The sequence below is a fragment of the Bactrocera dorsalis genome, chromosome 3, assembly GCF_023373825.1.
Source record: "Bactrocera dorsalis isolate Fly_Bdor chromosome 3, ASM2337382v1, whole genome shotgun sequence".
Taxonomy (NCBI): Eukaryota; Metazoa; Arthropoda; class Insecta; order Diptera; family Tephritidae; genus Bactrocera; species Bactrocera dorsalis.
Genome location: NC_064305.1, coordinates 93,118,512 through 93,143,462, shown reverse-complemented (window position 1 = coordinate 93,143,462; position 24,951 = coordinate 93,118,512). Strand labels below are relative to the sequence as shown.

At 32.0% G+C, this 24,951-nt stretch overlaps 1 protein-coding gene across 6 annotated transcripts in view; it reads right to left on the bottom strand.

Annotated features, from left to right (window-relative positions):
- LOC105230685 (feline leukemia virus subgroup C receptor-related protein 2) overlaps positions 1-20,547 on the bottom strand; it is a 29,449-nt gene extending 8,902 nt beyond the window's left edge. The window contains exons 1-9 of one of the 6 annotated variants that reach the window (XM_049453102.1): positions 20,375-20,481; positions 18,225-18,336; positions 13,034-13,352; positions 11,652-11,769; positions 9,443-9,545; positions 7,881-8,009; positions 6,034-6,129; positions 2,322-2,463; positions 125-315 (exon numbers count right to left, since the gene is read on the bottom strand). In XM_049453102.1, the coding sequence (XP_049309059.1) occupies positions 125-315; positions 2,322-2,463; positions 6,034-6,129; positions 7,881-8,009; positions 9,443-9,545; positions 11,652-11,769; positions 13,034-13,109 (855 nt within the window). In that variant the 5' untranslated portion in view covers positions 13,110-13,352; positions 18,225-18,336; positions 20,375-20,481. Of the gene's footprint in view, positions 1-124; positions 316-2,321; positions 2,464-6,033; positions 6,130-7,880; positions 8,010-9,442; positions 9,546-11,651; positions 11,770-13,033; positions 13,353-17,013; positions 17,090-18,224; positions 18,337-20,253; positions 20,273-20,374 lie in introns of those variants that run through there. The other 5 variants (XM_049453100.1, XM_049453101.1, XM_049453103.1 and 2 more) reach the window with 5 other exon arrangements.
- Positions 20,548-24,951: the final 4,404 nt, after the last annotated feature.

Sequence of the window (24,951 nt, the reverse complement as noted above, 5' to 3'; positions counted from 1 at the left end):
ATAACAATAAAAAAATTTCGATTTTTTGAAACCGTTAAACTCATCTAACCCTGTAACTGTTATTTGTTTAAATGTTTTCTTTGGATATTGTCTAAGTAATAAATATTATCAAATTTGAACTTACTGGATTAAGTAAAGTTGATATCGCATAGAAAACGCCGACATTCATACCGTAGGAAATTAAAAGCAGTATATAATTACGATTAATAGCCAAATTCTTCAACGATCGCTTAAAAGATGCCTCAGACTCTGTACCAACTGCAGGAATTGTAGATCGCTTTGGATTTGGCGGCGTCGGCGGCTTATCTCTAAAAACTGAATAGTTAAAAAATTTAGTTAAGAATATAAGCTTATTCCAGTATAATATATGTGTTATTATAATAAGTTTTGGAGTAAGAAAAATTTAAGTATTTTCATATAAATTCATAAGGTTCGTGTTCGCACAGAATATTAAACAATAAAAAGGGCATACGTGCACTATGCATATGCAAATGTTTTATAAACTCGAAACATGTTGGACAAAGGTACATATGTATAATAGTTTAGTTTGTAAAACTAATCTTGAAATAGAGTTATACATACATATATATTCATCACAATGATATGTATGACAAGAAGAGTTGTGTTTCGATTGACAGTATGTCTGTCCGTCTTTCCGTGCAGGCGAATCAAGAGATCTTGATCATTACCACGCTCCCAAAATACCGCCAATGGAAAAATTTTAAAGTAAAATCGAATGCACGCCCACCGCTTATAACGATTATGTTAAAAGTTACTAAAAGTGCGATAACTCATTAATTAAATACTTCAGAAGCATTAAATTTCACTGCTAAGAAATGTACTTATGTATTCGTGTTTGAAGGCTTCATAAAAATCAGTATAATGATAGGACGATGGGTGGTGCCACGCTTATATCTCAGGGACTACTTTCGGATATGGGAATAAAAATTTGTCCAAATAGTTCCTCGAAGGTATGCCATATCATATCTAAAAACTATGAAAATCTGGCAATATGTTGTTGACTTAGTATCATGTACATTAGAGCGGTTTAATTTTTTCCCTTAAAATCGCGTATGCGGGAAATGTTCTAAGTGTCATTTTGAACAACTTTGCCTAAGAGGCTAAAATCGGTTTCGAGTAAGAGAGTTTTAAGCCGAAGATAAAAAAAATCTGAATAATCAGTTGTAAGGGTGATATGTGTGATAGTTGCTCGATCTTACCTTTTCTGACAAATGATAAATGCACCTACTTATTAAATATCATTGAGATATCTTGAAAACTGATGAAACTGAAATGATACGTAGAACATTTCCCGCATATGCGATTTTATAGGAAAAAATCGACCCGATTTAATGTTCGAATGTATCTATATCGGTTAATTTGTGAGGTATTAATAACTTATCGTGATGCCAAAAATGGATAAAATCGAGTCAAACTTTTCCCTAGCCCGGAAATACCTAATATAAGAATTTCAATTTCGGCCAATATGTAAGATACCTTAGTAAAATTAAGTAAACGTCTAATATAAGATATATTACAGTTTAATGCTCAAAATTTGTGAAATTGATCACCCTAGTCTTCACCTACTACATATAATTCTAGGAGACATTATGTTGAATATTTCGGTCATTGGGATAGTTATCTACATAAAATTGTGTAGAAATATGTTGTCGAACACTGTTTACCAGCTTTCGACCTGACTTGAAACGGTTTATGTCGATCAAAATGTGTGATATTTTAATGAAATAAAGTGGATATGTTTTCTTAAACACAATGCAAATATTTTCCATTTTTGTTGACTTCATTCTTATTATTAATATTAAGATATTATTAATATTTTAATTGCAATCATTTTGATGTTGTTTATATTGCGTAAATCCTATGATCTATAATATTGAAAATGAAAATAATTCACCATCTTGGAGCTTTACAAATTGCGAGAGCATAAAGCTTTTTTATTTCAATTTTAAGCACAGAGGCTTTGAGTTGTAGGCTTATCGTAATAAGATTTCTTGAAGTTAGTTTCGAACTTTGAATTTTTTTAAATGCAACTCAACAGAATGGCAACAGACATTTTTTCGGCTAATTTCAGCTGACAAATTGATGCCTTGACTTGTCCAAATTTTAAAATTATTCCGTTATCAAAAACTTTATGTGACTTTAGAATGTATACATTTCATATCCGTTTTTTATTATCGTTTACAGTATTCATCTAAAAAATGCTACAATATACCGGTTAGGGCATAATGCAGGAAAAAAAATTGTATAAATAAAAAGTGTTTAATTTCATTAAATATTTGTATATAGAAGTATCATCTTACAAAATATCATCAGCACCATTAAAATGGTTGTAAAGCCTGCGAAACAGTAGAACATAAATAATAAATCATTCCCGATTATTTCTAGATCATCCGAGTTTCCTACCAAAATTGGAGGGAGCACAAAACCAACAGCAATGCCAAGCTGGAAATAAATAGTAATAGTTAACGAAAATAATATTACTAAATATAATAACAAAATAAAAATATAAGGACGCATATATACATAAGTATTATACGATATTTTATAGCAGTATCTGTGATTATAAATACATGATTGATTCTAAATGTGTAAACATAATTCCTAATTGTAATTTGAGTATAACATAGCATATGATAGTATCTAGATCTTCATTCCTCTAATAGACTTTGTACTATGAAAATACTATGTATGTGTGTATGTCTCATGGTAATATAAAATCGCGGTCACAAAGCAAAATATAGTAATGAAACTAAGTAAGTCTATGAAGATATTATATATTTCGCCAGCTTTGATGGTGACATTGTGACAGTATAAAATGTGCTGTTACAGCGGAATTTAGCGTTTCCTTACTCGTTTTATTGTGTATTACAAGCAACCGTTTGGAAAACATCCCAATTGCACACATCGCGAGACTATAGAAATAGTGCTTAAGAAATCAGCATTAATTATTAAATTTTGGTTAAGGAGCTAGCACTTATAAATTTCTGTTACTATGTCTCACAATGCTAATCGACAGCATGAGTGGTAAACTTTGTTTCCAATGTTTTAAATTTCCTATTTGAATCTGTTAGCATAATGAACTTGATGTATTAAATTTTTAAAGAGGCGGGTATACAGTGAAATTCCTCATATCCGGCCACTCACCGTCACAGGGTTTTTTTCCGGCTATGGGAGCTGTCCACATATGGGAGAGTGGCAAAAAACTATGTTTAAAATGTATTCTCTGACTCTAAGAGCTGGAACTCCGAACTATGTATATTTCTACTGCACTAACAAAAAAAAAAAAATACGGCGTCAGCGCAAGTTAATTTGTTTGCTGTGATACTTTTACGTGTTGTTCGTAAAAAACTGTGGCATATCTTCACAAATTAATAAGAATTAAAAAACAAATTGTACAAAATTTTGTTTACACATTTTATGAAGTCTTGTCTGTTTATCAGACATAATTAAAACGAAATATTACCTAAATAGTACTTTTGTCCGATTATAGGAATTGATTTTGTATGGAAATATTAGTGAAAACGTTGTGTTCATGAAACTTGTCCGGCTATGGGAAGTGAACGGTTATAAGGACTATCCGTAATGAATATTAAGTTTGTCTTATACTATAAAGTGTATATATACATATATAAACGCTCAGCATAACGAGCTGAGTCAATATAGAAATGTTCGTCTTTCGATGAGGCTTTGAGATATCGATCTAAAACTATATAGGCGATGCGTAACTAATAATTTGTTGGAACCGATATTTAACTTTTTTTTTATTCTAAGACTGTAAAGGCTGCATCGTTATGACTCAACGTGTCAAATATGAGGTGGTTATAAAATTATGAAAATTTATGTAGTTTTTTATTAAAGGAATAGCAATGGTTCGCTTGCTCCCATTTGCGATATCTACTACCTGTAGAAGGGAATACAATTTTAATCAAAACGCCTACCCTGTGTAACATATTGCGAGAACATGATAATACACTTAGCCTTTCCGTTTTTAAATGGCCTATAGCCTTTTTTTAAACTTCGCTCTAGATTTAGAAAAAGTTACCTGGATGTGAAAAATACAAAACTAATCGGTTATCTCTTAAAACTGTCCTGTTATTATCAGCATGGGATGTCATGTTTGTTCATATGAATAAAACTCAATAAACACAAATTTCAACAGCATTTTTCAAACAAATATTTATAATTGTTTATAGACCTGTACAAATCTTTTAATACTTATGTACATACATACATATGTATACGACTAACTATGTTCACTCATTCTAAATGTGTCTGCGTAATTTGTGTAACCCGGTATAACATTCATCTCTGTGATCCCTTTATCTGGAAATATACATATCTATATGAAGACATCTATTTTCAATACCATTTTCTTTTCGCAAATGTCGTAAGATTATGGATTTTTTTTTAATAGTTAAAAAAAAATTCAAGTGCTTTGAAAATGCAATTGAAGAAATTAACATTTATATTTCGTAGGTTATTTGAATTTTTTAAAATTGGTGTAGCGAATTTTTTTGAAGTTTAAATTTTTGAATTCTGCTTTGAAATAACAAGTAAGGAAGGGCTAAGTTCGGGTGTAACAGAACATTTCATGCTCTTGCAATTTGCAAAAATCAAAGCCTTGGATTTTAGGGTGACTCCAATACACATATTGTAACGGATTTCTGGATAAATCGTCTATTTTGTAACTCGTTCTTGAGTTCGATCACTGGATTGTTAAATAAGAGTCCAAATTTAATAGCTATACAGTTATCTTTATTTCTAATTCCAATAACTTAACGCTTTACTACTATTATCGGGAAATTCATCGCCGATTGTTTTTTGTTCTCGTGTCGGTTAAGCGGGACGTTTCAAAATCATGGATATCAGTTATATGAGGACTAAGGCAAGTTTTCTCTCGATTTTATATATTTCAGGCACGAAGATACACTGTTATTAGAAAAAACTTTCCCTCTCAATTTCTTTAAAACAACTCACATATTTTTCGATATATGTACATACATATGTGGTACAAAGTCAACTTTAAGTTCGAAAGTCTTGATATTAGGCATATGGGGGCTAAGGAAGTATTGATCCGATTTTTGGCGCAAGGGTATATTTTTATATCAAAAAACATTCCCCCAGATTTCAATAACATATGTCACAGATTAATCGATATTTTACCACATATTCGGTAAATGAATGCTTGAACAGTTTTGGTTCGATTTTAACAAATTTTAGACGCGAGAGAGGTACTATTTGTGTAAAGTTTCTTCCCGATATATTCTTATAACTTTATATCGTCACTTGAAATGCAAAATAACGTATCATCAAAAAATTCGAAATTGAGTGTCTTATTGATTACGCTTCATTACTTCAAATTACATACATAATATTACATATGTTCAAAATTATCAGGTTCTGCGCTCAGATATAAACCAGTTTTAACCAATATTAAATTTTTTTTTCACTCATGTTCCATTTTATTTCGAGTTTCATTAATGCCACTATAAATTTCCGAAAATGTTGTTACGTTATTTTGCATTTCAGGTGACGATATACTGAAAGGTGAAAAAAATTTTAAAATTTAAAATTTGTTTGGCTTGTGTGGCTTTAGGTTTCTCCCATTTTCGTACTGTGACATAAGAGTGTCAAGTAATTCGGAGACTGTAATTCTACATTCATCGTTTTATTTTTTTCACATAATTGTTCGCATATTTTTATAACTATCAAGCCAATAAATATCGAAATAAAAAATATACAATTATCTTTAAATCTAGAGCATATTCAACATTTTCATGAGTAAGGTCGTAATCTTGACACTTAAAAAGATCATTTTCTAAGATATCCAGGGATTTTGTAAAGCTGTGTAGTAGCTTTCATTTCAATTTTGAAACATACTGCAATAATCAGTTTTGCGTATTTTTTTCCTAGAACATTACACTACCACTTCCGCAACTAAAATTGCAATAATCATTTTAAAATAAATTAAATATACGCATTATGTCATAATTGAGTTAGGTAAATACTTACTTGATTGCCAAATACTCCCACACTACACGCTGATGATACTTGATGAGGCCCAAACCAAACGGCGGCGATGCGTGCTGGTAATGACAATATGCATACCTAAAATTTAAAAGATCACATTTTAACTTGGAAAATAATAGTTACAAGTAAGGAAGGGCTAAGTTCGTGCGTTACCGAACTTTTTATACTCTCTTAGTTATATGGGGCTAGGGCGAGTTTTTACCCGATTTTATCCATTCTAAGCACAAATAAATACCGTTTTAACAAAAACGCGCTATCTCAATTCTATTAAGATAATTCACATATTGACCGATATATGCGGTATAAACTCCCGGAAGTACGAAGATGTTTATATTAGGTATATGGGGGCTAAAGGAAGTATTAGCCCATTCAACCCATTGTAGTACACAGACCTCCAGTTATAAATCTGACACATTAACCAAATTGGTAAAAAGTCAACTATAGGTACTGGGGTGCAAAGAGTCGATACCTAGGAGCTTCAACAGTTTTTGTGCGATTCGGACAATTTTTGGCCACAGAGTGGCTTATGGGAAGTAGATGTGGCTGTAGTCTGATTATGCCCATTTTAACACTGTATCATAAAAATCTTAAAATAATGACATGAACCGAATTTGGTGTAAATTGGTCTAGCACACTCATCGTCCAATTTCAACCTCAGCTCCATTAAAGGCCTTTTATACCATCTCGCGGGTAAAATTAAATGTCTCCGGGGTATTTAGTTATTGATTTATCGCGTTTTAAGTAGTTTTTAATAATACCTTTATATGAGGAGTGAACAGGGTTATCTTCAGATTTCATCCATTTTCATATTGTCGGTAAGAGTCCTTATTAGAGGGCGTGGCCACGCCCAATTTTTAAAAAATTTTTGATCACAGATATTCGTGCTTAGTTATGGCACTTTATAGCGTTTCGGTTAAAGCCGTATAGTGGGCGTGACAGTAGTCCGAAAACGCCCATCTGCGGACTTGTAATTTTTTGACAGGGAACGCTCATATTAAGTTTCAAGTGCTGAACACATAGAGCACGACAGACTGCAAGCGACATCTGTCAAATATTAAAATACACACGTTCTTAAGGACACAGTTATTTAGACAGCTGCACGACTAAACGACTGCAGGCCACCAGTTGTCGCTTTCGCTAACTTAAAAATATTTGCCAACGACAGAAGAGACGACAGTAGATTTGACAGAAGAGAGGAGTGATGCCACTAATATGTAAAATGTAAAATTATTCAAAGCTCTAACAAACCTGACGTTAATTTACAAAAAAAAAAACATAAAATAATTGATAATTTAAAAAAAATATTTACCTATTTACTTATTTTTTGCATAAAAAATTTCACTTTGAAAAAAATATTAAAATTTCATTGTAGTGAAAGGTATTGGTATGGCAACAACGAAATTGTGTACATACAAAATGGACAACTGTGTTGTTTTGTGTACATGCCGGCCATTGTTATGTCGCTGCCTTTTTACAAATGTTCATGTCGTGTCGCTCTCTATGTGTTCGGAGCCTAATCTGGATTTCTCAACAGACAGTTACAGGGATTTCAACTCGTCTCGTCATCCTAATCATGTGTATACGTACGTATATGTCTATGTATATATCCCTATATCCATCTCGCTTAGTTTTAGGTGATAGATACAACTGTGAGGTGAACAAAACTATTTTAATCTGTAGCAACATGTTGCAAGAATATAAAAATAGTGGAAATTAAATATCGTTGTCCTAGCAAAGAATCTCTATCATCTCAAAAATTTTGAATATGACAATAAATGTAACAAATTATGTATGGATATAATATTTTGTCATGTCATGTTAATACAAACCTGGGCTAGCGCGACAATAGTCTGACCAATAAATGTGACATAAAAGAGATCCGGTTGTACAGAAAATACTTTAATCCATGAGCCAATACATGTGCCAACAATGCCGACCAATGCTGTTATCCGCAGCCCCTGAAAGTAGCAAGTTAGATAGAGGTCACATACGAAGATTATTGTTGCTCGTTATTGGAAAATTATGTTTTGCTGTTGCCCATTGAGTTCACACTCCTCAAATTTTTGTACGCATCATATACGTGGGGTACAAACATATTTTTCAGTAGCTAATTTTGATCCATCATTTTCTAAAATTATTACACACATAAAGAAATATAATGCATACATGCAAGTATGAATACAGAATATTACATACAAAGAATATATGTTAAAATTCTATATTCCGAATATATGAATGAAAATATAAGCAACTTGGAGCACTTCGTCTTTCCTCTTGGCCCTACGACAAAATTTTTCGTGCATGAACGCAAACTTTTAAGATATTATGGTACGAGATAAACTAAAGATGTGTGCCGTAAGAACGACTCATTCATTAAAAAGACGGACTCTTAGCTAAAAACACAAATTCCTAATTTAACTATAAAGTTAAATTCATTTTTTATTTAAATTACAACAATTAATTTTGTCTTTATTTTATAAATAGAAAAATCTTTTTATTCAATTAGTAAAAGTGACTTGAGCAAATTTAAGCGGATATTCAAAAAAAAACCTTTTAGTATGCGCAACATAAAACAAAGTTAGGAAATTATTGTTTTTATATTATTTTATATTGCACAATAATTTTAAACTGTATCAGTATTGCAATTATTGGTTAAATTTTGCGTTAATATTGCAAATAATAAAAAAAATTTTGAAACCTTTACATTGTTGAACAGCAGTATGGTTTTGTGTTTTAGGTTTGGATGAAACTGAAGGTAAACGTAAAATTGTCTAACGTTGGATCTAAAATCTATTTTGAATAAAAAATTGGATAGATAGATAGATTAGATAAAGCTAAATTAGCTTTTCACGGTTACTTTTGAATATGTCACTAATGACTGTTTATTTGCTCTTTTTGAAGTGTGATGCGTGCTTGGACCAAATAAAATATAGGGGTATTCAGACCGAAGCCTGTTAATCGTTAGTTGATACTTCGTTAAAAGGCTTAACTGTGAACATACTTTTTGTTCTACCTCTGTAGTATGGTAAATTTTATTCCGAAACAGCTGATTTAAATTTATTAAAGAGTAAAAATGCCTCAACAAAGTGCAAAATCAAAAATTGTCGGTCATTTAATTGAAAATTATGTGGAGCAGTTCAAATTTATTACTGGTAAGTACTTTAAATTGATGTACAGAGGAGCAGGAGAACAGCTGATGTAATATTACCGAGTAACGAAACAATTATCAAGCTTGCCAGATGGATAGTTCGTTACTCGGTAGAACGATAGTCTGATAATTTTACAAAAACAAAATACATGTAAAAAACTACCGAATAACGACTAACGAATTAACAAGGCTGGTCTGAATACCCCTTATATATTTTTCTACTTCTGTTTCATTTCCTCTTACCATTTTATCAAGAAACCAACTTCCCGGAAAAATTAAAGGTATATAAACTATCATGTATATCATTGAAGTCCAATCCACCCACTTATCATTAATGCCATAATATCTGAAAGTATAATAACAAGTATACATCAGTATGTATAAAATATTAGGCGTTTCAATATTGTACTATTTATTTATCCACATAATATGTACTCTGTGTCCAAAAAATAAGGTGACATTGTATTTATTTTGAAAATTATTTATTTATTCTTCCAAATCATTTTCACCCCCTTCAAAGTAATCCCCTCCCGATGCAATGCACTTATGCCAACGGATTTTCCAATCTTCGAAACACTGGTTGTAGTCACTTTCCGGGATGGCCTTCAGTTCCGTCTTCGCTGCGGCTTGAATCTCCTCTATCGTATAAAATGGTGTCCCCGGAGCGGTCTTTTGAGCTTGGTGAACAGCCAGAAGTCGCACGGCGCCAGATCAGGTGAATACGGTGGTTGCGGAACGATATGGGTTGAGTTTTTGGCAAAATGATCACGAATTACGAGGGCAGTATGGGATGGTGCATTATTCGCTCGATTGATCGGTTGTTTCGGTGTCGTAAGCATAGATTCAAGTCTCATCGCCAGTTATAATGCGTTTCATGACACCCTGGTAGTCGGAAAGCATCGTTTCACACACTTCAATGCAACGCATTTTTTCCAAAAAATTCAATGTTTTCGGTACCAGTCGAGAATTGACGCGCTTGAGGCCCAAAACATCTTTCAAAATGGTATTGGCTGAGTCTTTCGACATGCCAACTTCATCGGCAAGGACTCTAATTGTTAATCGACGGTTTTTCAACACCAAATCTTTGATTTGTTGAACGTGAGCTTCGTCGGTTGAGGTTGATGGTCGCCCTGGACGCTCTTCGTCTTCGACACGTTCACGGCCGGCTTGGAACTCACTATACCACTTGTAAACATTTTTTTAGACATATTTTCATCACCAAAGGCTTCCCGCACCATCCTCAACGTATCCGCCGCAGAAAATTGATTCCGTAAACAAAATTTAATGCAAATTCTTTGCTCAACAAATTTCGACATCGTAAAAAACGAAAAACTCACTTTTAGCAGCTCACAAAACGACACGTATCTCAAACAGTAATGAATATTTTGACATGAAATTTGACATAAATGTGACTGACAGTAAGTACTACCAACCTAAAAAAAATAATTCTCCAAATCCTTCGACGCGCGCAGTTTAAATTCAAATGTCACCTTATTTTTTGGGCACAGGTGCATGTGCCAATACAAACCGAAAGATTGTTCATCAAATGCCATGGAATGTAATAATTACATTTCAATAACATAAGATGAACTTTATTTCCATAGTTCGTAATTCTTTTATTTAAGAGGTTTGCATATATACAAGGTCTGTCGCAAAAGAAACATAATAATAAAATATTAATATTTTTCAAAAGTTATATTTTTTTATTCAAAGTAGTTTCCTTGTGCTGCGATACAGCGTTTAGCCCGGTCAATTAGCATTTCAAATGAGTGTTTAAGGTAATTTTTCGGAAAGAATATCGGTCTTCGCTTTTTGGATAGCTGAAGTGTCAATAGATAAAAATCACAGGGTGCCAGATCAGGTGAGTAGGGTGAGTGATTAATGGTTAATATGGAGTTTTTTGTCAAAAAATCAGTGACAAGCGTCGACCGATGACACGGCGCATTATCGTGCAACAGGCGCCAGGACCCTGCCTCACGGTATTGTGGTCTAGCACGGCGAATGCGTGACAAAAGACGCTTCATAACACCAAGGTAAAACACAGAATTAATCGTTTGGCTAGGTGGGACGAGCTCTCGGTGTACAATACCCTCGGAATCGTAAAAACAAATCAGCATTGTCTTTATATGCATTTTACGACCGATGACCAAAAGCTGCTGTTACTTTTTGATCGATAATATCGATTGTAGTTATCCATTTGTCTTAAAATTTTTACGAAATGTCAACAAGAGATCAAACTTTTTATTTCATATACCCACCAATAGGTGGCGCCACCAGAAACAGTTAAATTAAAAAAGTTCTGTTTCTTTTGCGACAGTCCTTGTATGTATGTTTAATCAATAAGCAAATGTTTTTAAAATTCGTGTTAATTGAATGAGCGATTAATTTAAATTGTAGAACATTAAAGACCCATTTAATATACAATATATACCGTTTACAAAAGAAAACTTACTTGACAATTATATTGTTGATAATACTGTATTGGATCCATTGAGCCGCATTTGCACCCGAGTAAAACACAAACAGGAATAAAACGACCCAGCGGCGTTTATAAAGTTTGATCTCTGGAACTAAATAATTAAAAATACATGTATGTATGTAGTTATATCTCTAATTTAATATTAATATTAAACCGCAATTATTCCTATAAATATACGCTATAAGTAAAAATGTGAAGATATTAATTGCAGCTTTACATATGTATGTGTGTACATTACATACATACATATTATATATAACATATTTATAAACATCTCTAGGTAATTGGTAGAAGTTTATTATTTCCTCAGAAATGCATAGTAGTGCCTTCAAAGTAGTTTGAATAGACGATATTTTTGCTACTCTAGGGCCCGAGGGTGACGAAAAAAATTGAACTCTTAAATAAGTTACAAAACACTTCTCACTTTGACCCAAAAACTATTTCAACTGAACTAACATCAAAGCAGTGATTACTATAGCTTAGTGAACGTGAGCCAGCAGTGAATGAATGCCGATTTTTCCGAGCTTTCCTCCCCCTAAAAAAGCGTTACGAAATACTTTAACGACTCCTAAGTGATGTTTTTGTGTGCCAAATGAGCCTGAGCAACCTTGATATAGATAGTCGGACTAGTGTTTTAGATCGATTTGTCATCATTTTTGCTAAAAAGCAATTAAACAGGGAGAGAACCCTGACAGTTTTGCATTCGAAAAGCACGAGCATATTAGGGATAAACTAGTTAATACAGTTCCATTACTCTTTTAAAGACGATTCTGGCAGCCAACTCACCGGGAAGTTCATTAGCTTTCTGAATTTCTGATACTTTATTTTCAGTTTCCCTTTATAATTTAAAAGCAGGCAAGTTGGTCTTGAAACTAGTTTTACAATCTTCTTCTTCAAATGTTGGTTAACGTAGTAGTTATATGATCAACAAATTACCTTCAAGTTGATCACTCAATCAAAATAATGAAATATTTGTATTCTCGGATAATTGCATGGCATTTGTTTGCAAAACTTTATGATTGGCTGGTTTACATAACTTGACCGTTAAGTGACCACTCAAGTTCGAAAAGTGATAGTATGGTGGTAGAAAAGTGTGAGTGTATTATTTTTTAATCATGTAACGTTCGCATAAAAGAAATAATGTTAGCGCCTCACCCCCGCCAGAATGTAATCTATTAAATTATTGAGTTGAAGTACAATAATTAAATTAATTATACTATTAGTATATAATAGTATATAGTATATTCAATCTCTCCATATAGTTAACATTACGCCATATGCTATATTTGGCTTTTGGTAAAATTTTCATCATTTAGGTTCCTGGTAATTCCAAATAAATTGATATTATAAATTACCTTCCACATTTCCTGCATCCGAATGTTTACTTCCAGAAATTTTTTTCAGATGCAAATCTGTCTGATTTGTGGTCATTTTAGTTTCGATACGTTTTACACTTGATATGTATTTAATTGATTTTTGTTGCTGTTAACCAATGGTTCCCTTATGCTTAACATTTATTGATTGTTGAAGAAAGGACGGTTAAACGTTGGTCGGTGGTATTCCAATTTTAAATAGATATGTTTTCACTCTTTCTCCTACTTTTAGTTATGTCTTTGCGATTCAAATCATTTTTATCTTCGTGAATGTTTAATAAATTATTTGAGAAAATTCAGGCTGAAATGAAAAAAAGTTTTAAAATTTTATTTGAATGTGAAATTTGCTCCGAAACCCGTAATTTAATTGAATTGAATTGCAAATGAAATTTGTGCCATGAGCCTTGACATGATTAAGTGTATGTACATATGTAAGTATGTTCATACATATATAGACATTGAAATGCAGTTTTAAACTATAATTTGGCGTGAGAGATCACGCTTTATGATTATGGCCTACTGAACCCTCTCAACAATTCTTTAGTACCGCGAAATTATGTACTTACATACACGTTAGTTAATTTTTTAAATTGAATGTTGCACATACTGGAACGTATTCTGATTGAACATTAGGCTAAGTTCATGCATGAAGCTTTACACATGGACTCTTTTGTCGCTCATTGTTGGCAACATTGCGTTCACATCATGTCATGTACGCGGTGCTCACAAAATAGTTTTGTTATCTAATTTATATCCTTATTCATCCTTGTCTAAAATATGTATTTCTATTATGCGCATAGTATAGAGTACTTGCACACATATTTACATATTACACTCAAAAAAATAGATAATAAAATTCAAATTTCCAAACATATTATAAATATTCATTTGAAACTGAGCACAATTGCAACCATGGAAAGAATTTCAAAATGAAAACGAAAGCCAAATTGCGTAGCAGTCAACTGCTACAAGCAGGAAAATAATCCGTGCCACCTGAGCAACAACGGTATGGCCCCTTTGTCTTTCCATGGCGTCCGCTCGTTTACAAAAACCGAATAGTGCGACAAAAGAGTTCTTGTTCGAACGTGCAAAGTTTGGGATGCTATATTTTCATCCGGTATACAAGTAGTATTAAAATTTGGTGATATCTGTGTACCTTCCTTCAAAACTGGTAGTAAGAAAGCTAAGAGTGTCTATTATCAAAATTATGAGGAGATAATATATCAAGTACTCGTACGATTGTATTTCATCGTTGAATTCTTATGTAGTTATTTACATATTATTGTACATAGGCACCGTATTAAGATGTGTGATATTTATAAAGAAGATTTTGGAAAAAACATCAATTTTTCTGTGGCAACACTTACTAAGGGACTATGTTAAGATGCATTTATATTGTTGAAAAGAGTTCATACTCAGTGTCAAGAGTACAATACCAATATATATAATAAATATGTAAGTAGTAACAATAAATTAGTCTCCTGAACTTCAATTTAAATTGAAATATTAGTAAACATTTGAATGCCAATTAAAGCGCTATTAACATGCATGAAATTGGAACAAAACGAGTGCGGTTGATACGCAAAGGGAACGAATTAAAAATATTATCTACATAAAATCACGTGTTCCTTTGTTTATCCGGGGTAAACTACTAAACTACAGAACTGATGTTAGTAAAAATTAGCACACTGTGTCACTTTGATCCAACTTAAAAAATTGAATAGTTTATAACCAATTATTTGAAAGGTAACAACAATTAATAAACATGTAATGAACTCTTGCAATTTGCATTAATCAAAGCCAGGGATATACCTTCAGTTATGTATACAATGTATATAATTATATGTAACTCATGCACTGACTGTCGGTCATAAGGTTTGTTGTAAAAACGAAAGTCATTATACAATGTAATATATAATTTTATTTATTAACTGTAATATATGTATATGTCCAAGGCACCTAACTTACAATCATCAATCATATGGAGTAAAGTCAGCCGGATTTTCAAAAATCCTAATATTAGTTATATGGGGACTAAGTCAAATATATTTCAACTCGTCTTATAGTCTTGATATAACCCTATATCTATATCGATTAGTTTTAGGTGATACGACAACCGTTAACTGAACAAAACTATTATACTCTGTAGCAACATGTTGCAAAGGTATAAAAATATATTTCTAAACATAAATATACTTATGTTCAAAATAAAAAATAAAACAAGTAAGGAAGGGCTAAGTTCGGGTATAACCGAACATGTTATGCTTTTGCATTTTGCAAGGATTAAAGCCAGGGTATTCAGGTGTTGGCAAAACTTCATATTAAAAAATGTTGCGAAAGAATTCAACATTTATTATTCGACGAAGAAATTATAGCCTTAAATAGCCTTATAGACCATAAACCAATCCCAATAGACGCCAGAAGATCGAAATGATATTACGAAAATGAGAGTTAGGTCAAAGTCTAGATTTACTTTAAAGTCATGTACAGCCCTATGCCATTAATAACTCACTTTAAGGTTTGTTAAAAGAACGGAAATTATTTATGTGGTATAAAACAATTTCACATATTTTCGGCGTTAAACTAAAACATATCCAATATTATATGTTCAGTCAATTTTGCTAAGGTATCTTATACAATATATTATCAGTCGATATACGGTATTGGTCTTACCAACCGGAAATTTGAAAATCTTTTGTTAGGTATATGTGAGATAAATTTATAATTTACGGATCATTAAGATATATAAATTTTTGCTCGAGTAACAGCTTGCTTGGACAGACTGACTGACATACAAAATTCAACTCGTCTCGTCATCTTGATATAAGTATACATATACAAGTATAATGCTATATACTATTTACTCGATTATTCTTAGTTGATACAAATAACGGTTATGAACAAAACTATTATACGCAGTCGTAACATGTTGCAAGATATATTTACTTTACATTTCGGAAATTCATTATTTTTACTATTGGCAAATATTGGTACCAATCATTTTCAAAATTAAACCTCAGGAGCAATGCCTTCTTATATCGACATTAACGCTTTCATCTCTATTAATAATTTCTTTGAATAGTTTATTATAATAGTAGTTAATGTATGTATACCATAGTCACAGCAACGCGAGCCCGGATCCATTATTTATTTAGTATTTATACACAAAATATTTCATTACTAGAATTAAATTGATATCCCTTAAAAATTCACAAGAATAAGGGTACGCAGGACACTCCTTTCGAAAAAAATATACATATGTATATTGAAAAATATATATATTGAAAAAATATATAATACATATATTGAACAAAACATTTTCATTAACAGCGATAAAATGAGCATATTATTTCAATACATAAGTTAGTACAACAGCTTATCGATAAAATAAGCCCTCAATATAGGAACATGTGGAATGCGAAGAATATGTACATACATACATATGTAAGTATGCATATCTTTGATAGGCGTTAAATTTAGCCTCTCTCGTGTGAGGAGGTGTACAATGATTTTATTGCGGTTATATAGTACATACATATGTATGTCGCAAAATGTACGTGAGTTACCGATTTGATATGCATCAATCTATTACTGCATTCATTCTTACATATAAACATACTGGCACTTACTTTCATATGTATGTATGTATGTATTCGTATTTAAACACATAAGGAAAACACCTCAGAAAAATAGTTCATTATTAAATTGTGTTTTACGAATATGTGTGTGATTTTCAAGATTATAGTTCATAATTATAATTGTTTTATTTAAGTTATTGTATAAACATCAAACAAAACTAAACTACATAAATTAATTAGATCTAAGATATTGGATCTAATTAAATAATCTACTAAGTGGCTCAATTAAATTCTGCAACGAATGGCTTGAAATGACATTAATGGAAATTGAAATCTGTACATGAAAATTCGTTATAATTGATATAATTTACAGTCCGACGTTACCCGATTCATCCACGATCACTTAATGGTGTTACCTGGTAGACGTTTAAAAGCGTACTAAATAAAAGGTACATAAGCATTATTTAACGGGCTATATAAATTAAATATAATCAGCTTCGACACGTCTTATTGCCGATTACAAACTTATGAGACGTGCATGCATACATGTGTAAAGATTAAAACAGAGTAAATGTGTATTCTTACAATGGAGAAAAGAGAGACTGCCTGTATATGCATGTAAAAATTATTATATTTATCTTGCAAACAAAAAACAAACGTACACACAAATATTAAATATTTCGAAAGAAATGCTTAGATTTTGACTAGGTAGGTCGTGGTTTAGGGAAATGAGAATTACCGTCTGGCGGCATAAAACTTGTGTTGCCCTTGATTTTTCGGATAATATTAAGTCATACATATATACATACATGCACGTTTGGCTAAGTAACTAGCAGAGAAGTAATTGCCAATATTCTAACTGATGTTATATATCCAAATTTGAGAAACTTATGATAATAGAATAAATAAAATATGAACGTTTAATTGTTTATAGTTTTATTAATAAAATGTTCAGTTCCTATACAATGTGAACATTACAATGGAATGAAATCAGTTTTTTATACGAAACTCCAGCTTATAAACATATGAGGGCCTTAAAAAAGTGTGGTTGCGTTCTTTCTCAATGAGTCACATTCTCTGAGTTTTTATAAAAGCTTATATGCAAACGAATATAGTATTTATTTATGTGCTAACCGGTAATTTTTGGATCACATTATTTTATTTTTAACAATTCGAAACCGCAGAAACTACTTTAAAATCTGTTTTTCATCGCCAATGTTACTTTGATTTAACTTTTTGTATAAACTTTCGATAGATATAATATATATAAAAAATGTATGTATGTCAAATGAATCGACTTAATTTGTGACTCACTTTAAGTTTAAAGCTTAAGTCCGAAACTCATCTGGTCTTGGTATACCAACAATTTGGGGCGAAACACAAAACTAATTCACAATAATAGTGAAAGTGATTAAATCTCAGTATGTATAAATCTAAATATGTATAATATAATACGGTAAGTAATATTCCACCTTTAGAGGCTAAGTAAAACGCAATAGATCGTGCTAGATAAATCTTGGAATAAAGCACCTAATCTAACACGGTAAGCACATTTTTTTTAACTTTATAGTTTAACGAATTTCATAAATCCTTACCTCCTGTTATCTGCCTAAGTAACCATAACAGAGGCCCAGGCTGTTCCTTCTTATGGTATACACAGAAGAACTTTCAGCTTTTATAAAATAACGGAAGTCTGCATTTCGCAGTCTAATTTTTTTAATTCAATTATTTTTATAAAATAAGTACAAATATCCACATATTCTAAAAACTAAATGTATCTATGTTTTGTCCGTTTTTTTGTTACATATGTATGCATTTATGGAGGATGTTAACTAATCAATATATGTAAGGGAAGCAGGTGTTGTTCAATTGCATTATGAAGGATAAGTGGCGACCACTTCAAACATATACGAGAGTGCACAATGAAAAGTTTTTAAGAGAACAAAGGACAAGTACGATTATATGTATATATATGTACATATATGAATCATTAAGAACATGTATAAATTTACTTATTCTTTCTCTTAATATTGCCAAGCTCAAAAAAATTTGTTTAAAATAAGCTAGTGCTATGTAGAATGTCTTTACTCTATCTGTGTCTTTGGGTATTTTTAATTCGATAAGTTTTAGTTGTTATGAATAACGATTAAGTGAATTATTAAAGTTTTTGCATAATGACTTTTTACTTTTTATTAACTTCTAATGACAAAAACATAGAACTGAAGGTCTGCAGAAGCAAATGCACTACGCATGTACGAGTTACTTTCAGAAGTGGATTTCTGCACCCGAAAAGTTAAAATTGTCACTGGTTCTTTTAATACCATGCACATACAAGTCAATTAACACAGGTGATTAACATGTAAGTTTCCTTATCTTATCCATTTAGCATTTAAATTTCAAGGATTTTTTATTATGTATGTTTTTATATAACACATTAATTTAAAGAAATATTGCTTTCTCGATGGGATATTTACCCATATGTATATGTTTTTCAATTATTTTTCCAGCCGTCCTGTAAAGCTAGATAAGGCTAATTAAGGAACTATTTATCCAATCATCGATCACAAATTTTTTTTTCTTATATGGGGTTCAGGGAGAGTTTTCTACCGATTTTATTCATTCTAAGAACAAATGAACACCGTTATAAGAAAAACACAATATCTCAGCTTTATTAAGATAACTCACATATTGGTCGATATACATATGTACATATGCAATATAAAGCCACTCGGAAGTCGTAAAATCTTTATATTAGGCATATAGGGGGTTGTGTATCAACCCATTTTTGATACACAGAGGTACTATTGACGTGTTGTCATCATAATCATAATCATGTTTATAGTATGTATATAACCTTATATCTATCTCTATTAGTTTCAGGTGATACTACATCCGTTAGATGAACAAAACTATTATACTCTGTTGCAAAGTATAAAAATTGAGCTGGGAGGTAAATTTTAAATTTTTAAGTCTTCCATTGCATAACTGAATTTTTACAAACAGAATATTACGTTTAAAATTTGAACGCTTCCGAAAAGTACTCAATGTCTCCATTAACCGGATTTAAGCTACCCCTACGGCCATTAAAGTTTGTGTATAAACTCAATAATAAATTTTCATGAAAACAAATGTATTTTTTGTTGCGTAATGAAATAGTGTGTTGCTTAAATCAGCTGTAGGATTGATATAATGCGCTTCAATATCTACAGTTGAACATTCAAAGTATGCATGTGCATACATACATATGTACACAGTTTATAAAATTAAATATTAAATTGAATGATTGTGCGGAAGCGCTAGTAAATCTCGAAATGTTTATGATGTGTGAACAAGTAAATTAGAAACTTGCGAAATTTGATTTAAGTGATTTATGTATTTTTTACAGTAATATGAAAAACGTAATCATTTAATATATTTATGTTTTGATAGTCTGCCAAAATTTTATTCAATCAATTATGAGTGTTATGACTCTGACAATTGTAATGGATATTATATAAAAAAAACAATAAGTTTGGTGACTTTCGTTGCCTCAGCGAACTTATCAGGCAAGACGTTGACGTTTGGTTATTGGCGAAAATATTTTGTTAGTGAATGATTTTACTAATGCACGTAGTATACAGCTACCAAATTCTGTGCATCTGAAGACGAAGAAACACAGAGTGTATATCAAATGTTTTCGGATACTACTCCCTTAGTGTTATTAATTCTTTCTATTATCACTTAAATAGTAGCCCAAATCACTAACACTTGTTAATTATAAATTTGTAGAGAGTATACTTAGAATTTGGAAGAATTTGTCGCTGCTGCAAAAGTAACTAACAGTGTGCAACATTATTCTCGATTGTCGAAGTCGTACTAAAATTTATTCGCATGAGCCTAACTATTTGTATTCATGCTTTTGGCGCCACCTACAGAGCACCGGGTAAATCTGTTAAAATAAACTTATAAAACGAGAATTAATGTGAGTGAATGGAATGAGCTGTCAAGCGGAAGCCACTGATTTCACCGTAAGGCCACAGATGAGAGAATTGTGTTACATTACCTTTTCTATGGTCCAGCAGCAATGTCAATAAAAGCACAAAACGAATTTGACACTCTCGAAACCATGTTGAGCAGCATCTTTTTAGGGGTTGATTTTCCGAAGCTTTATTCGTGAACTTTTCTGTCTAAACAAGAAATATTTGTATAAGTGTGAGAGTAAAATATTGTGAAAGCGATAATTCTTCTGTCAAATTGTTTGTTTACATTCTTGGCTTCGTTTACCTATTCTGAGATTTAAAAATGAATATTTAGATGAATTTTAAATCTCATTATATTTCGACAGTCTATCATTTCGCGACAACGCTGTAAAGCTGATGGAAAATATGGCAAAAATTTCGGATATGTACTAAGTCCAAATATGCAAATGATACTTTAAAATACACATGTATTTAAATTGGTTTATCTAAGAATATAACTATACTATATTATTATTTTCTGATATAAACACCGAACTAGAATTCAAAATACACTTGGGATTGTAAAATGTTAATATGATGAAAATAGTTAAATGTACATTCGCAGGAACGATAGCCTTCCCTATTATTATTTTCTACAGCTAAATTTGCACGGCCAAAAAGTTCACAGCGCAAGTACAAACAAATTGAAATAACTCAATTGGGGTTGAGGTGCGTCGGTGGTTAAGCGCGATATATATGTACATATGTACATATATACCCATACATATGTATATAGCAGCTTCAATGTTTGTAATTTGACAGTGAACCTTGTGAATTTCTTGAATAGTTCAAGAGACATCGAAACATTTTTTCGAAAAAAATCTGTACACACATACATAAGTATTTACACACATCGGGAAACGAAGGATGCAACTTGTTCATTTAAGACTCTTATACCATTTTTTCGTGTGTTGTATCAACACTGACTTAGGGACGTTTTCTCAATATCTGGTAAACAGCCGTCTGTCAGTTAAGTTCTGGTTAAAAAAACAAGACTCTTTACCGAAAGAAGAAATCTTGGTTAAGTTAACCACAATTTAACTAGTAGATAATAGCTAGCCAGACATTGGGAAAGCGGTTTTTATGTTGACATTTTATGGCTCGTGTTTTACCTTGGTTGTATAAGACTCTGTTCACAAGAGGACAACATAGTCGAATGCTTATTTAGTCACCAACGTGGCGCCCTTTCGTAGTGAGAACGTATTTGTTGTTGTTCCCTCTTGATCACATTTGGCAGTGTTGCCATTGAATACATCTAGCTTTTTAATTATAATTTTTCATAATGTAAAACATCAAAATTAAAATCCAATTATTAACAAGTAAGAAATGTTTAAGTTTGGGTGCAACCGAACATTTTATAATCTTGCAACTTGCAAGAATCAAAGCCTGGGAAATACCTTAAAATGTAGAATGTCAACCAGAAGATCAGAATCTAAGCAATTTTATATATGTATACACATATTCTATATAACTCATGCACTGACCGAAAAATTTGGCATGTGATTTGTTAGAAAAACGAAAATCATTATACGTAGTATACTCGTACGTATAATGAGAATTGGGGTAGTGCCGACCCAATTTTATCAATTAACTATTATCATGCTACATACTAAAAAATATTCCCTGGGTTTCATTAAGGTACCTAACATACAGTAACCAATCACATGGGGTAAAGTCAGCCGTATGTTCGACAATCCTGGTTATATGGGGCTAGGTCAAGTTTTCGCCCAATTGCATATATTTTAGGCATTAAAATGTGCAGTTATAAGTAAAACAAGTTCTGAAATTTTCATTGAGATAACTCAAATATTTTTATAGGGGATAGGACTATAAGAAGAATGCTACGTACTAAATTTTTCGTATCGAGATTGGTCGGTCGGGTCCCGAGATCGTCCATTTTTGACACCAACTCCCATAAAGCCTTCTCATATTATTTCGGAGGTAAATTATAATGCCTCTGGGGTATTTAGTTATTAATTTGCCCAGCTGTTAGTAAGTTTTAATCGTACCGCTATATTGAGAGTGAGCGAAGTTATCAGTAGAAGCTCTTATTATATTTGCATTCGGCAAATTTAGTTTTTGTAGTTCTAATAGTTTAGGAGAAATGTACATTAAAGTTATTAGATGGCGGTGCCTCACCCCCTTTCTCAAAATTGTTTGCCCACTGGTGCGCCCTGCTACTGCGATCCCCTTTATCAACAAGGTTTCATCAAGATATCTCAATTTTTATGCAAATTACAGCTTGCACGGACGGACGAACGAACATATAGACAGTCACCCGGATTTCAACTTGTGGAAAACAATAACAACTATGTTGTCACTACGGAAGGGCGGCACCTCAGTGACTAATTGAAACATAAAGGACGTTGACAGCGAGGACGAAACACACTCTGGTGATAAATAGATGTTCAACTTTAGGCATTTTTCATTTCTGAGATAGCATTTGCTTTTTTCGCTTTGTTGTTAAAAGGTGTGAATTGTGGGTAAACTTGAGTATAGGAACTCCCGAATTCAGGGTTTGCATCGAGTAGTATTAAATCGAATTGAATCAAAATAATTTTGTTTTGTAGTTTTACAATAACTACTAAAACATGTAGTGATATAAGTATATAATAATTAGTGAATTGAATATTGTAATATGTACATCGAAAAATTGCTTCATTAAAATTAGTAAATTTATGAACAAAATTATTATATACAAAAAAACCGTCGCAAATTTAATTAAATTCCTCGGGTGATTTGAGTTTTGTATTTCTAATCAAATTTCATGGGCGGAATTGTTGCGAATATTGGAAAAGGTTTACGATGCTTCACTTTGATCAAAAACATAAACCGACGAGTAGTACAAAGCCTTCAAAAACTGTCGAGAGATGGTTGAAGACATGCCTCGTTCTGAACGACCTTCGAACTCTTCAATTGATGAAAATATTAAAAAAGTGAAGGAATTGGTACTTGAAAATCTTTAGGCAAGTGTAAGAGAGATAACAAGAGAGCTAGACATCTCTCGCGAGTACGTTCGAATGATTTTGGTGGATTCTTGCTCTCTTTGGGCATGATTGATCGTGCGAGTTCCAATCCCACATTTTTGAAGCACATTATTAAAAGTCAACAATCATAGGAATGGAATCCATTAATTTTCAGTTGATCGATAAAATAAAACAAAATTCGTTGAAGGAGCTGAAGACCATCCCAAAAAGTGCTTATGAAAAGTGCTTCGAGGACTGGAAAAATCGTTGGAGATGGCATGTTACTGTTACAGATTATATTAAAAGGGACAATGAGATTTGTTCACCCGGTTTTATGACATATGATATTGTAGAACCGATTATTTCAGACTCAACTAAGCGCCATGGAGTACGATGAGGATTCTGAAGAAGAAATAATTCAACCGCCATCCAAAAATTATGTAACGGATTTCTTTGCAATTTTAAATTCCTATTTAAGACATTTTGAGGTAATGTCTTAATTTGTAGTTTTTAGTCACAAAATATTGTCTCAAATTTTTGACCTGATAGTTAGCAGCTTGTTACTGTACCACAGTACATTATCGTTCAGTAAATTGTTACAAGAAAAGGACCAGTTTTTTAATTAACCGATTTTTCTGTCATAGCAAATACACATCTTATTTTCGTTTGAAACGATTTATCTATGATAAGAATATTATTCGTATTGAAAAATATATTGAAGAATTCTTAAGTAATGAAACAATTTTCGTTTGCAATTTTTTTGTATAAGAATGTTCTTCATATTGTAGAGTAGATTGAAACATTTTTAATAATTTTTAAAATAGTTTGTTAGGTATGTATGTACATTAAACTTGTTTTATTTCGGGGTCGCACCCATTTTTTAAAGATTTGAAAACCAAAGTGTCTCATTTCAATGATTCATTCTACGAGATTACAACATTGTCTCTTAATTTACGATTTAGTTATCGCAATTTATACGTTCTCGATTAATGTTATTATGTAAGTGATTTTTGCAAATTAAAAACTTTTCAACTGCAGATGGGTCTCCACACTTCGATCTCTTGTACCAAATTACAGTGTTCGATTCCAGTCATCTGGATACTGATCATTTATATATATGTATGTACAGCTGTGTTCATTAAAATAGCAGATGCGAAAATATATAACGGTTTTTTGCATACTCCTATCTGTTAGTTGATGGCTTGCGCATTGTTTTTGTAAAATGGAATATAGAGAATAAAAAAAAAATAAAAACCCCGTTGGATTTGGTGTATTTGATGGTTTTTTTAATATCTTTTGCGAAAATCCACAACTTTTTGGCTGTTCACTGAAATAGCAGTTTTTAATTTTTCTCAACG